This window comes from Coregonus lavaretus (genome assembly GCF_964263955.1).
Source record: "Coregonus lavaretus genome assembly, chromosome: 33".
NCBI classification, from domain to species: Eukaryota; Metazoa; Chordata; class Actinopteri; order Salmoniformes; family Salmonidae; genus Coregonus; species Coregonus lavaretus.
The window spans coordinates 15,196,147-15,209,067 of NC_140020.1; the positions used below are offsets into that span (position 1 = coordinate 15,196,147).

General features: G+C 45.2%; 1 protein-coding gene across 1 annotated transcript in view; it reads left to right on the forward strand.

Annotated features, from left to right (window-relative positions):
• The window catches only part of LOC311108152 (protein FAM184A-like), a 102,183-nt gene that overhangs the window by 43,417 nt on the left and 45,845 nt on the right, over positions 1-12,921 (forward strand). The window contains exons 2-3 of the mRNA XM_084150778.1: positions 3,651-4,505; positions 10,393-10,572. Of these exons, the coding sequence (XP_084006904.1) occupies positions 3,651-4,505; positions 10,393-10,572 (1,035 nt within the window). The remainder of the gene's footprint in view (positions 1-3,650; positions 4,506-10,392; positions 10,573-12,921) is intronic.

Genomic DNA, 12,921 nt, shown 5'->3' on the forward strand with positions numbered 1-12,921 from the left:
CCTCAGGGGTGCGTGCTCAGTCCCCTCCTGTACTCCCTGTTCACCCATGACTGCATGGCCAGGCACGACTTCAACACCATCATTAAGTTTGCCGACGACACAACAGTGGTAGGCCTGATCACCGACAACGATGAGACAGCCTATAGGGAGGAGGTTAGAGACCTGGCCGTGTGGTGCCAGGATAACAACCTCTCCCTCAACGTGACCAAGACAAAGGAGATGATTGTGGACTACAGGAAAAAAAAGAGGACTGAGCACGCCCCCATTCTCATCAACGGGGCTGTAGTGGAACAGGTTGAGAGCTTCAAGTTCCTTGGTGTCCACATCACAAACAAACATCACTGGGGCCAAGCTTCCTGCCATCCAGGACCTCTATACCAGGCGGTGTCAGAGGAAGGCCCTCAAAATTGTCAAAGACTCCAGCCACCCTAGTCATAGACTGTTCTCTCTGCTACAGCACAGCAAGCGGTACCGGAGCGCCATGTCTAGGTCCAAAAGGCTTCTCAACAGCTTCTACCCCCAAGCCATAATACTCCTGAACAGCTACTCATGGCTACCCGGACGATTTGCACCCCCACCCCATCTTTTTACGCTGCTGCTACTCTGTTAATTATTTATGCATAGTCACTTTAACTCTACCCACATGTACATATTACCTCAACTACCTCAACTAGCCGGTGCCCCCGCACATTTACTCTGCACCGGTACCCCCCTGTATATAGCCTCCCTACTGTTATTTTATTTTACTTCTGCTCTTTTTCTCAACACTTTTTTGTTGTTGTTGTTTTATTTTACTTTTTATTAAGAAATAAATGCATTGTTGTTTAAGGGCTGTAAGTAAGCATTTCACGGTAATGTCTACACCTGTTGTATTCGGCGCATGTGGCAAATAAAATTGGATTTTATTTGATTTATGTGCCAAACATGCTGACTTCAGCCTAGATATGAACACCCACAACCAGAGAGCTTTGAGTTGACCACCCCGGTTCACTTCCGTGTCTCAATCTTGCCACCTTGAATCACTGATCTGTCACGATCGTTATGAGAAGCGGACCAAGGCGCAGCGTGATAGGCGTACATACTTTTATTAAGTGTACACAACACGAGCAAAAACAACAAAACGATACGTGAAGTCCTAGGTAATACAACAAACCATACGGAACAAGATCCCACAATAAACTGGTGAAAACAGGCTGCCTAAGTATGGTCCCCAATCAGAGACAACGAGCTACAGCTGTCTCTGATTGGGAACCACCCTGGCCAACATAGAAATAAACGATCTAGAACAAAACCCATAGAAAACTAAACATAACAAGTCCACACCCTGGCTCAACATTTAAGAGTCCCCAGAGCCAGGGCGTGACATGATCATCATTCATTTATGGCAATAAGTCAGATTCCTACTTCTTTGAGTATCAGTATTCTGTATGACAGAGTGTGAGAGATGGGAAATATTGAGTAGTTCGCTCTGAAACCTTAACCAGAACCATCTCCAGTGTTGCCCTGAGGTGTCTTTGCCTTTTATGATCTAAGGGATCACTCTTTGTTCTCCATCTTCAGCATCTTCAAACATTTCTGGGAACATGAATGAGGTTTACCTCTCTGCAGGTATTGTAGCTTAGTGTTATGACTGAGACAATTAGTTTACACATTCGTAGCTAGCGGTAAGTAGGTCTATGCCTACTCTTGGGGCTTTCGGCTCATGTTTCAGACTGACTACAACGCAGCCAGTGTTATATTGGTCTCATCCCGGCAGTGATGAATGCATCCATCTACAATCACTGATTCATCTTTCACAATTTATGCACACAGCGCATAATAAGGCTGGGATATCAACCACTAAAAGTTGGCCTTAGTGGGAGTGACCATATCATTCTATTGGAGTGACCTACTGAGTAAAGTATTTGTCATTTAATTTTTGTGAATCACACGACTGCATTGCGTGGCTCTGCGCTTGTGGTGTGCTAGCGTACGGGGGAGAGTTAGGGGGAAGGTGCTGTGGGAGATGATTGGTTGGTAGATTAAGCCGATTAAGTCAATGCCTATGTATTGGCTAACGAAGGCCAAGCTTGACAGGTTGGTCCACCAGACTCTTGGCGCATTTGGGCGGAAGTGTCTGGGAACGAGATTACTGTCATTATGAGAACATCTCAGCCAGCAGTTCCACACATTGATCTGTGGAGGTGGGGGCGGCTGATGGTAATAATACCTCTCACTTATCCAGGCAGCAGCAATACTTTACTATGTTGAGTTAAGAGTTTGCAATCAATACATAACTATGATGTCGATATTTTTGAGAGAGAGAGAGTGAGAGAGAGAGAGAGAGAGAGAGGCAGAGGCAGGCAGGGAGGGTTCCTCTCAGGTCAAATGGAGGGGAGAATCCATTATGGGACAATGACATCACTGAACGCTTCTCTGCCAAAGCCATTGTCTCTCAGTCCACTACTCTCACCCACTGAGCCCTTGGGACTGCAGACTGCACTCTCTCTATCATCACTCTCTCTTTATCTCGCTCTTCATCACTCCCTCTCTATCTCTCTCTTCATATGTGGCTGGCTAGATTGCTGCGTTAGCACCAGATAGGCCCAGAACTTTTAGCTCTTTCCCCTAGTCATTTGTCAAAACAATTATGGAAATGAATTCTGACTCAGCCCTCATCGCTCGTGAGAAACTGCACAAGCTGGGGCCCTTTCATTCCCATAGAATGCCTTTCATTGAGGGTATTCAAATATTAATATTATGTTTATAATGAAAATTGAGCTGAGATCCTGCTACATAGGCCTTTTATCTCCTTTGAGAGATTGCCATGCGATTGAGGGATGGCACAGCAGTAGAGGTCACAATAGCAAACAAGAAATGCCTGTTGGTTTAGTATTTTCTTGAATAAACCTTTGATAAAAAAGGTCCTACCTGGTTGGGTACAATGTGTTGCATCTGCTCTTATTTGATGGAGAGCTGTAATGGACAGTCACAAGAGTGATAACAATAGGAGTTGGTCTAAAGTTAACATTTTCTAAACATTTTAGCATATCAAAAACACTGGCAAGTTGTCAACACCCTGTTTTCACCCTGGCGTATAAAATATGAATACAATTCTCAGAAAAGGCATCTTCTTATGACATGCTTTTCAAAAGTATTAAAGTGATGAATTATTGACTATGTTTATCTGGTGAGAAAACAAATAGCCTTATTCCTTAGGGCAGCAGCCCGGAGCCAGCACCCTGGATCAGTAGAGGGGAGGGAGGATTAAGATTAGGGGGAATTTCTCATGGCTCTTGAACTATAAATGTAAAATGTATTTCCCCCCTAAATTCTGTGTGACCAGAAAATCACTTTGTAGTCAGATTATCCAGGCTTTCATTTGGAAGTCATTTTGGGGATTTAAAGGTCAGCCACTCACTTAACTGTCAATCATCTGTCTCATAAGTGTTTTTTGACTGTTTCAGGAAGTCAAAGTAATGATAAACCTTCAAGGTATCCCTTTTAGTTTGAGGACAATGCTATAACACATCACCACACAGTTTGAACTTTCTTGCTGATGAACATTTACTTTGATCTCCAGCACCTGCTCAAACAAGCCATTGGATATGCGTTTGTTCTATGCTATCCTTTCTCAACCACCATAATGATGCTCTCTCTGCCTCCCCAAGGTGATCTACGCCCTGAACACCAAGAACGACGAGCACGAGGCGGCCATCCAGACGCTGAAGGAGGCGCACGAGGAGGAGGTGCAGCAGATCCTGTCGGAGACGCGGGAGAAGATCATGCTGTACAAGAGTAAGATCAGCGATGAGATGGACCTGAAGCAGCGCATCCAGTCGCTCGAGGAGTCCATGGAGCTGCACGAGCGCATGAAGCGTCAGGCCCTCGCCGAGTTCGAGACCTACCGGCAGCGTGTGGAGGACATGCAGCTGTGCACCGAGGCCCAGCATACACAGCGTGTGGTAACCATGTCCCGCGAGGTGGAGGAGATGCGGCACTCGTTCGAGGAGAAGCTGCGCTCTTTCGGCACGGCGCAGGCCCAGTTTGAGCAGGAGAAGAAGCTGGTGCTGGAGGAGCTAAAGGCCAACCATCGGCAGGAGGTGTCGGAGCTGCTCCGCAGCCACCAAAGCCAGAACCAGAACTACAGCAAGGACCAGGAGAAACTGGGCCAGCTGCACAAGGCTGAGGTGGAGTCCCTGTCGGAGCGTGTGGAGGAGATTAAGGGGGACAAGAAGAGGCTGGTGGAGGAGTACGAGGCCAAGCTCAACAAGGCCCAAGCCTTCTACGAGCGCGAGCTGGAGGCCATGAAGCGCACACAGCAGCTCACCGCAGACAACCTGCAGGCCTGGAAGAAGACAGAGGCGGAGCTGCGGAGGGAGTTCCAGATGCAGGAGGCAGCACTGCAGAAGACCCTGGGGAAGCTGCGCTCTGAGCTGCAGAGGGTGCAGGAGGAGGCCCGGGAACACAGGGAGAAGTCCCACAAGCTGCAGGCCTCGCTCACTGCAGCCGAGAGCAATATCAAGGTAAGAGAGCCTGTGTTGATGGGAGATACCCCACTGTGGCTTAAACATCCTAATGAAAGCCCTCAAAGCTATTAGAGTCTTAAAGAGATACATGAGTGAACTTTATAGTAGAAGATATGTAGCATTGATGTTTAATTATCACCGTCCTCTTTAAACCCTGTAATCCTTAAATCCAGAAAGCAGTTAATATCTTAGTCCTGAAAATCCCATTGTGGTTTAATAGTAATTTAATGAAATGATTAGAAGTTAAAATCTGACTTTGAAGTGCTAAGGATTAAAAAGGTGTAATCCATAGTTTGATCTAAATTGAAGGGTCCATTTAAAATGCCATAATTAGACCTCTTCATCATTCACACTCTCCTAATCTTTAATCATGGTGATTTTACAAAAAAAAAGTTGAACTCTATAATGCTCCTACCTAGGGTTGCACGATATGACCAAAAAATTGAATTGCGATTATTATTTTTATCAAATATTGTGATTGCGATTTGACGTGCAATATAGATCAAAACAGTTAGGTGAACTGTTGGAATCATAGAATTAAGCAATAAGGCATGAGAACCCGTGGATTATCATTGTTACAGGAGGGGACGCAGTTCCGGAGCGACCCACTAGGTGTCATCCTCCGACAACCTTAGGCAACTCCTCACTCACAGTCGAGGCAAATCATATTCCTATTGGTGTCACCTGTGTCTATCTGATTCACCTGTGTATTTATGCCCTCACTTCCCTGTGTTCCCTTGCTCAGTTTTTTCTGCTAGTTTCTCTATGTCCAGCAGTTCTACTCAGTGTCTGATCGGAGACCTATGTACAGGTACTTGAAAAGTCTTCTCCCTGTTTCGTTATTTGTTTCAGTCTTAGGTAGTATTTTTTATTTTAGGTGTCAGCCGGTTTTTGGAGACTTATTTGCTCCGCCTTTGTTTTATCGTGATAAGTCCGTTATTTTGTATTCTGGCTTCGGGACCACCAGTAAAGATCCTTGTTTCACCATCTCTGCCTACTGCCTACTGTATATCCTGCACCGCACCTGGGTCACACCTCACACCTCACACCAACCCTTACATATCGTGTGATAACTCCCGACTAAGGGCTGTTCTTAGGCCGGAGGCGAAGCCAAGTCCTTAGGAGGAGGTTATCACACGATAATCCTGGGTTCGAGGGCCGTATTGCTTTTATGAAATGGTTGGCAATATATTTAAAAATAATAATAATTACATGTTTTCATTAAAAACTTTATTTTAATGAGTACATTTGATTTATTTAATTCTTCCACCAGACGATATAGTCCGGGCAAAAAACAGTTGTTAGTTCTGAAGTTGCTAACCAAACAGGCTGGTTGTTAATTCTATTCTCATGTTTTGTCCCAGTCGTTCATTCTATTCATTCCATGTTGCTATGCTAAACAAATCATTGGCATGTAGCTAGCTAGCAGAGGTTCAATGATGACGAGACACAATGATGACGAGAGATAAATAATGTATAAATAGGCAACAAGAGCTTCAGAAAATAATGATTTAAAAATAATTGATAAATAGGCAGCAACCAGCTGATTGTCCAGTCAATAAAATAGTTATAGAGGATCGCTAGGCTAACGTTACTTCTCCTTTGCTAGCTAGCTAGCTAGCCAACTAAAGATAACACACAATCACATCAAGCAGCTGAAATAACAGCAAACCATGTGCACCTTTGTTTTACCTTAGTTTCTATTGCCATTTCTTTGGATATATCCATTATCATTATCCTGATGAATGAATTTGCCTGGCTCAGAGAAGCTGTCAGTCTTGCCACGTTCCTATGCATGGCAGGGTGGATATTGCAAAAATCACTTTGATTTGATTTGACTCAGGGAGGAATGTACCATATAACACTGGTTACTACAGATATTCCCTTTCAGTCAGCCAAAGACCTAGTCTCTGTAACATGTATTGGGGGATCTTGGTTAGCTAGCAACTTTCTCTGAATGTGTTTTAATCGATAGCTCCCAGGAGTTCTTCCAGTCAGTTTAGTATGGGACGGGTGCTCAGGTGTGACACGATGATATCAGCCATGCTGCCACAATTTGATTTTTCATTAAGAGAAACAAAAGAAACTGTGAGGGTGATTAAAGCGTGTCCTCTCACTAAACAGCTCATCTCACACACACCAGCACCTGCTCATCAGGGAAATCATACCACACAGACCAATCAGAATGCATCCCCTCTTTCACTCCTGACAAGATGTTTATTTTACTGTAGCTAGCATTGTTTGTCTCTCTACAAAAGATGCAGGTGTCATTTAGTGAATGATTCAGGATTTGAGAGAAAGTATAGACATAACCCTTATGAGGGAATGTGGCACTTAAGGCCTAAGATAGATACTTTACAACTCCATCTTATATTCAAATTGAGCTTGGGCAACAATTATGTGATTCCCACCCAGGCATTCTTAAATTGAATATCATATTTTAGCTTGAGGAAATATAGTCACCTAATCAATGCATTTTAATTTTTTTACTCCCCACACCGATCCTTCAGAAAAAGGTTTACGTTTAAGATTTACATTTTAGTTATTTAGCAGATGCTCTTATCCAGAGCGACTTACAGGAGCAATTAGGGTTAAGTGCCTTGCTTAAAGGGATACTTTGGGATTTTGACAAGAAAGCCATTTATCTACTTCCCCAGAGTCAGATGAACTCATGGATACCATTTTTATGTCTCTGTGTCCAGTATGAAGGAAGTTAGAGGTAGTTTCATGAGCCAATGATAACTAGCGTTAGCGCAATAGATGGAAGTCTATGGGTATCTGCTAGCATGCTATGTTAGTGCAACTACCTCTAAACTTCCTTCTTACTGGACACAGAGACATAAAAATGGTATCCACAAGTTAATCTGACTGTGGAATTACACAAAGAGCCTCAATCCCGATGTATCCCTTTAAGGGCACATCAAGAGATTTTGTTTCACCTAGTCAGCTCAGGGATTTGAACCAGTGACCTTTTGGTTACTGGCCCAACACTCTTAACCTCTAGGCTACATGCCGCCCCGCTACCTACTGCCCCACCAGACGAGTCAAGATATTTACATATACATTAGAACTCCACTTCCAAATGGATGATATTCCCATGGGAAATGTAAATCTAAGTGACTATTTCATGGCAATTCCGATGAATTATTTCAAAAGTAAACCTTGAGAGCAGTAGAGAACATGTTAAGAATGAAAAGTGGCTAGTCTCTCTCGCTACATCTCTACAGAGAGAGTGCAAATGCAGGAAATAAAAAAAGAGTGATGTGATAGAGAGAAGAAGAAAGAGAGAAAGAAAATTAAGTGATTATTAGAGAGTATGAGTGAGTGAGTTGTATACAGTGCATTCGGAAAGTATTCAGACCCCTTGACTTTTTCCTCATAAATCTACACAAAATACCCCATAATGACAAAGCAAAAAACGGTTTCTATAATTTTTGGCAAAATTATAAAAAACGAAAACTGAAATATCACATTTACGTAAGTATTCAGACCCTTTACTCAGTACTTTGTTGAAGCACCTTTGGCAGCGATTACAGCCTCAAGTCTTCTTGGGTATGACGCTACAAGCTTGGCACATCTGTATTTGGGGAGTTTCTCCCATTCTTCTCTGCAGATCCTCTCAAGCTCTGTCAGGTTGGATGGAGAGCGTCGCTGCACAGCTATTTTCAGGTCTCTCCAGAGATGTTAGATCGGGTTCAAGTCCGAGCTCTGGCTAGGCCACTCAAGGACATTCAGAGACTAGTCCTGAAGCCACTCTTGCGTTGTCTTGGCTGTGTGCTTAGGGTCGTTGTCCTGTTGGAAGGTGAACCTTCGCCCCAGTCTGAGATCCTGAGCGCTCAAGGATCTCTCTGTACTTTGCCCTGTTAATCTTTCCCTCGATCCTGACTAGTCTCCCAGTCCCTGCCGCTGAAAAACATCCCCACCGCATGATGCTGCCACCACCATGCTTCACCGTAGGGATGGTGCCAGGTTTCCTCCAGACGTGACACTTGGCATTAAGGCCAAAGAGTTCAATCTTGGTTTCATCAGACCAGAGAATCTCGTTTCTTATGATCTGAGAGTCCTTTCGATGCCTTTTGGCAAACTCCAAGCGGACTGTCATGTGCCTTTTACTGAGGAGTGGCTTCCGTCTGGCCACTCTACCATAAAGGCCTGATTGGTGGAGTGCTGCAGAGATGTTTATCCTTCTGGAAGGTTCTCCTATCTCCACAGAGGAACTCCCTGGGACTAAACACCTCCCTCTGCAACTGGATCCTGGGCTTCCTGACGGGCCGCCCCCAGGTGGTAAGGGTAGGTAACAACACATCTGCCACGCTGATCCTCAACACGGGGGCCCCTCAGGGATGCGTGCTCAGTCCCCTCCTGTACTCCCTGTTCACCCATGACTGCATGGCCAGGCACGACTCCAACACCATCATTAAGTTTGCTGATGACACAACAGTGGTAGACCTGATCACCGACAACGATGAGACAGCCTATAGGGAGGAGGTCAGAGACCTGGCCGTGTGGTGCCAGGATAACAACCTCTCCCTCAACATGATAAAGACAAAGGAGATGATTGTGGACTACAGGAAAAAAAGAAGAGGACTGAGCACGCCCCCATTCTCATCGACGGGGCTGTAGTGGAACAGGTTGAGAGCTTCAAGTTCCTTGGTGTCCACATCACCAACGAACTATCATGGTCCAAACACACCAAGACAGTCGTGAAGAGGGCACAACAAAGCCTATTCCCCCTCAGGAGACTGATAAGATTTGGTATGTGTCCTCAGATCCTCAAAAAGTTATACAGCTGCACCATCGAGAGCATCTTGACTGGTTGCATCACCGCCTGGTATGGAAACTGCTCGGCCTCCGACCGCAAGGCACTACAGAGGGTAGTGCGTACGGCCCAGTACATCACTGGGGCCAAGCTTCCTGCCATCCAGGACCTCTATACCAGGCGGTGTCAGAGGAAGGCCCTCAAAATTTTCAAAGACTCCAGCCACCCTAGTCATAGACTGTTCTCTCTGCTACCGCACGGCAAGCGGTACCGGAGCGCCAAGTCTAGGTCCAAAAGGCTTCTCAACAGCTTCTATCCCCAAGCCATAAGACTCCTGAACAGCTAATCATGGCTACCCGGACTATTTGCACTGCCCCCCCCACCCCCACCCCCTCTTTTACGTTGCTGCTACTCTGTTTATTATTTATGCATAGTCACTTTAACTCTACCCACATGTACATATTACCTCAATTACCTTGACTAGCCGGTGCCCCCGCACATTGACTCTGCACCGGTACCCCCCAGTATATAGCCTCCCTACTGTTATTTTATTTTACTGCTGCTCTTTAGTTATTTGCTTTTAACACTTTTTTCTTTTTTCTTTTTTCTTTAAAAAAAATGCATTGTTGGTTAAGGGCTTGTAAGTAAGCATTTCACTGTAATGTCTACACCTGTTGTATTCGGCTCATGTGGCAAATAAAATGTGCATTTATTTGATTTGAGATTGGGGCGGCAGGTAGCTTAGTGGTTGTGCCAGTAACTGAAAGGTCGCTGGTTCTAATCCCCGAGCCAAGTAGGTGAAAAATCTGTCGATGTGCCCTTGAGCAAGGCACTTAACCCTAATTGCTCCTGTAAGTCGCTCTGGATAAGAGCGTCTGCTAAATGACTAAAATGTAAAAATGAGATTGATGAGGGAAAACAGTTATATATGCAATTTTAGAATAAGGCTGTAACGTAACAAAAAGGGAAGGGGTCTGAATACTTTCCGAATGTACTGTATATACTGTTTCATTGTTCTGGCAGAGAGAATGAACACAGGTCAGGAAGTTGACCCTGTGCTATGCGTGTCTGTGCCTCAGGAGTATAGGCTAATATGTGCTCTGTGTGTTTCTGTTTGTGCTCCAGGAGTTGAGCAAACAGCTGGACGAGGTGACGCAGGATGCCGAGATCGTGGAGATTCGACAGAAGGAGGCGGAGTGTGAGCTGGAGGCCACCAGAGATCGTGTGCAGCAGCAGGCCACAGAGATCCTCCTCAAAGCCAGTGAGTTAGCTTTCCACCTTCTTTCCCACCTCCTCTCTGTTAGAGTTCTTATCCTACACTCTCCCTCCTCCTGCTGTTACTGACAGTATACACCCTACTACACTCTCCCTCCTCCTGCTGTTACTGACAGTATACACCCTACTACACTCTCCCTCCTCCTGTTGTTACTGACAGTATACACCCTACTACACTCTCCCTCCTCCTGCTGTTACTGACAGTATACACCCTACTACACTCTCCCTCCTCCTGCTGTTACTGACAGTATACACCCTACTACACTCTCCCTCCTCCTGCTGTTACTGACAGTATACACCCTACTACACTCTCCCTCCTCCTGCTGTTACTGACAGTATACACCCTACTACACTCTCCCTCCTCCTGTTGTTACTGACAGTATACACCCTACTACACTCTCCCTCCTGCTGTTACTGACAGTATACACCCTACTACACTCTCCCTCCTCCTGTTGTTACTGACAGTATACACCCTACTACACTCTCCCTCCTGCTGTTACTGACAGTATACACCCTACTACACTCTCCCTCCTCCTGCTGTTACTGACAGTATACACCCTACTACACTCTCCCTCCTCCTGTTGTTACTGACAGTATACACCCTACTACACTCTCTCTCCTCCTGTTGTTACTGACAGTATACACCCTACTACACTCTCCCTCCTCCTGTTGTTACTGACAGTATACACCCTACTACACTCTCCCTCCTCCTGCTGTTACTGACAGTATACACCCTACTACACTCTCCCTCCTCCTGCTGTTACTGACAGTATACACCCTACTACACTCTCCCTCCTGCTGTTACTGACAGTATACACCCTACTACACTCTCCCTCCTCCTGTTGTTACTGACAGTATACACCCTGACAGTATACACCCTACTACACTCTCCCTCCTCCTGTTGTTACTGACAGTATACACCCTACTACACTCTCCCTCCTCCTGCTGTTACTGACAGTATACACCCTACTACACTCTCCCTCCTCCTGTTGTTACTGACAGTATACACCCTACTACACTCTCCCTCCTCCTCCTCCTCTCTTCTTTCCTCCTCCCTCCTCTCTCTGTTACAACCCACGCTACTGCACTACCTGAGCAACACTAATGAACCACAATGTGATTAATGACCCACACCACTCTTAGTCCTACATGATTTCCCCCAACATTTAAGTCTATGTATGTATCAATTACTTCAAGTCATGAAATATTAAAATAATGTTGGTTCAAATTTACCAAGTCTTTGCACCAGTTTGCATCAGATATTTTCAGGAGAAAATAACAGGTACACAGGCTCAAGCCTACTGTATATAGGCTTCCATCTATTCACAATTATCTGTCACGTGACTCTCTTTCCTTATCACTGGTATGATACATTCCCAATGGATGGCAGAATGAACCAGAACCCAGAGAGAGATTTTTAATACACTCTGGAGGTAGGTAGCTCCAGCTTCAGCTAGCGTACCTGTTGACAGGAGATTGTGCTGTGACAGATCACCTCCCGGTATCCCGGCAACAGAGGTCCAGTGTGCTCTGCAGTCTTGCCCCAGCTCTGCTCCGAGACCTCTTCACCCCCCTGGTTCTGGAATGTACCTTGGTGGGGAGAGGGCTCACCTAGACCCCCTCACCTAGCTCTTACCTAGCCCTGCAACATCTGTTGTGGTTCAAATGCCTGTCATACCATGGTCAAGATATATAACAAGGACAGAGAGAAAAACAACATGTTTGCACTTTGTGTCTGGAATATTCTGTGGTGCCTATTGTGTAGCTGTGTAGTACTGTATATGTCTGCAGGCCCATGTTTGGAATCAGACACAGAGATGCTGCTGCTGCTGAAAACACTAACCTCTTAGCTGTTAGAGAAACACAGGGTGTTAGCCTCACGGTTACTTGGGCTTATCTGAATTGCTGTAACATAACTGTTTAATGGTGAAATGGTGTATCCCTGCACTAATGGTATTCATAAGCCCAAGGATGTGAAAGCCGTGTTCAAATGAATTACGCCCATTTTAAGTCATGCTGCACTTTGTACAGTCTGTACTGCAGCGAGCCCTGCTGTATACTCACAGCCATGCCTGTATGATCTGATTTGATCGCTAGTTATGCCTTGCTGCATCAATATTTCATCTGGCAGTGAAATACTGAAATACTGGCTCACCAAAACGTCAATGTTTAAACAGTACATTGACCCAGGTCAACTCTCTATGGTAATACTGCTCGTACAGGTAATCTCATTCTAGTAGCACTGTATGGCTGGACAGTTTCTCATAGTGTTCTCTCTCTCTCTCGCTCTCTCTCTCTCTCTCTCTCTCTCTCTCTCTTCCTCTCTCTCTCTCTTCCTCTCTCTCTTTTTATCGTTCTCTCTCTCTCTCTCTCTTTTTA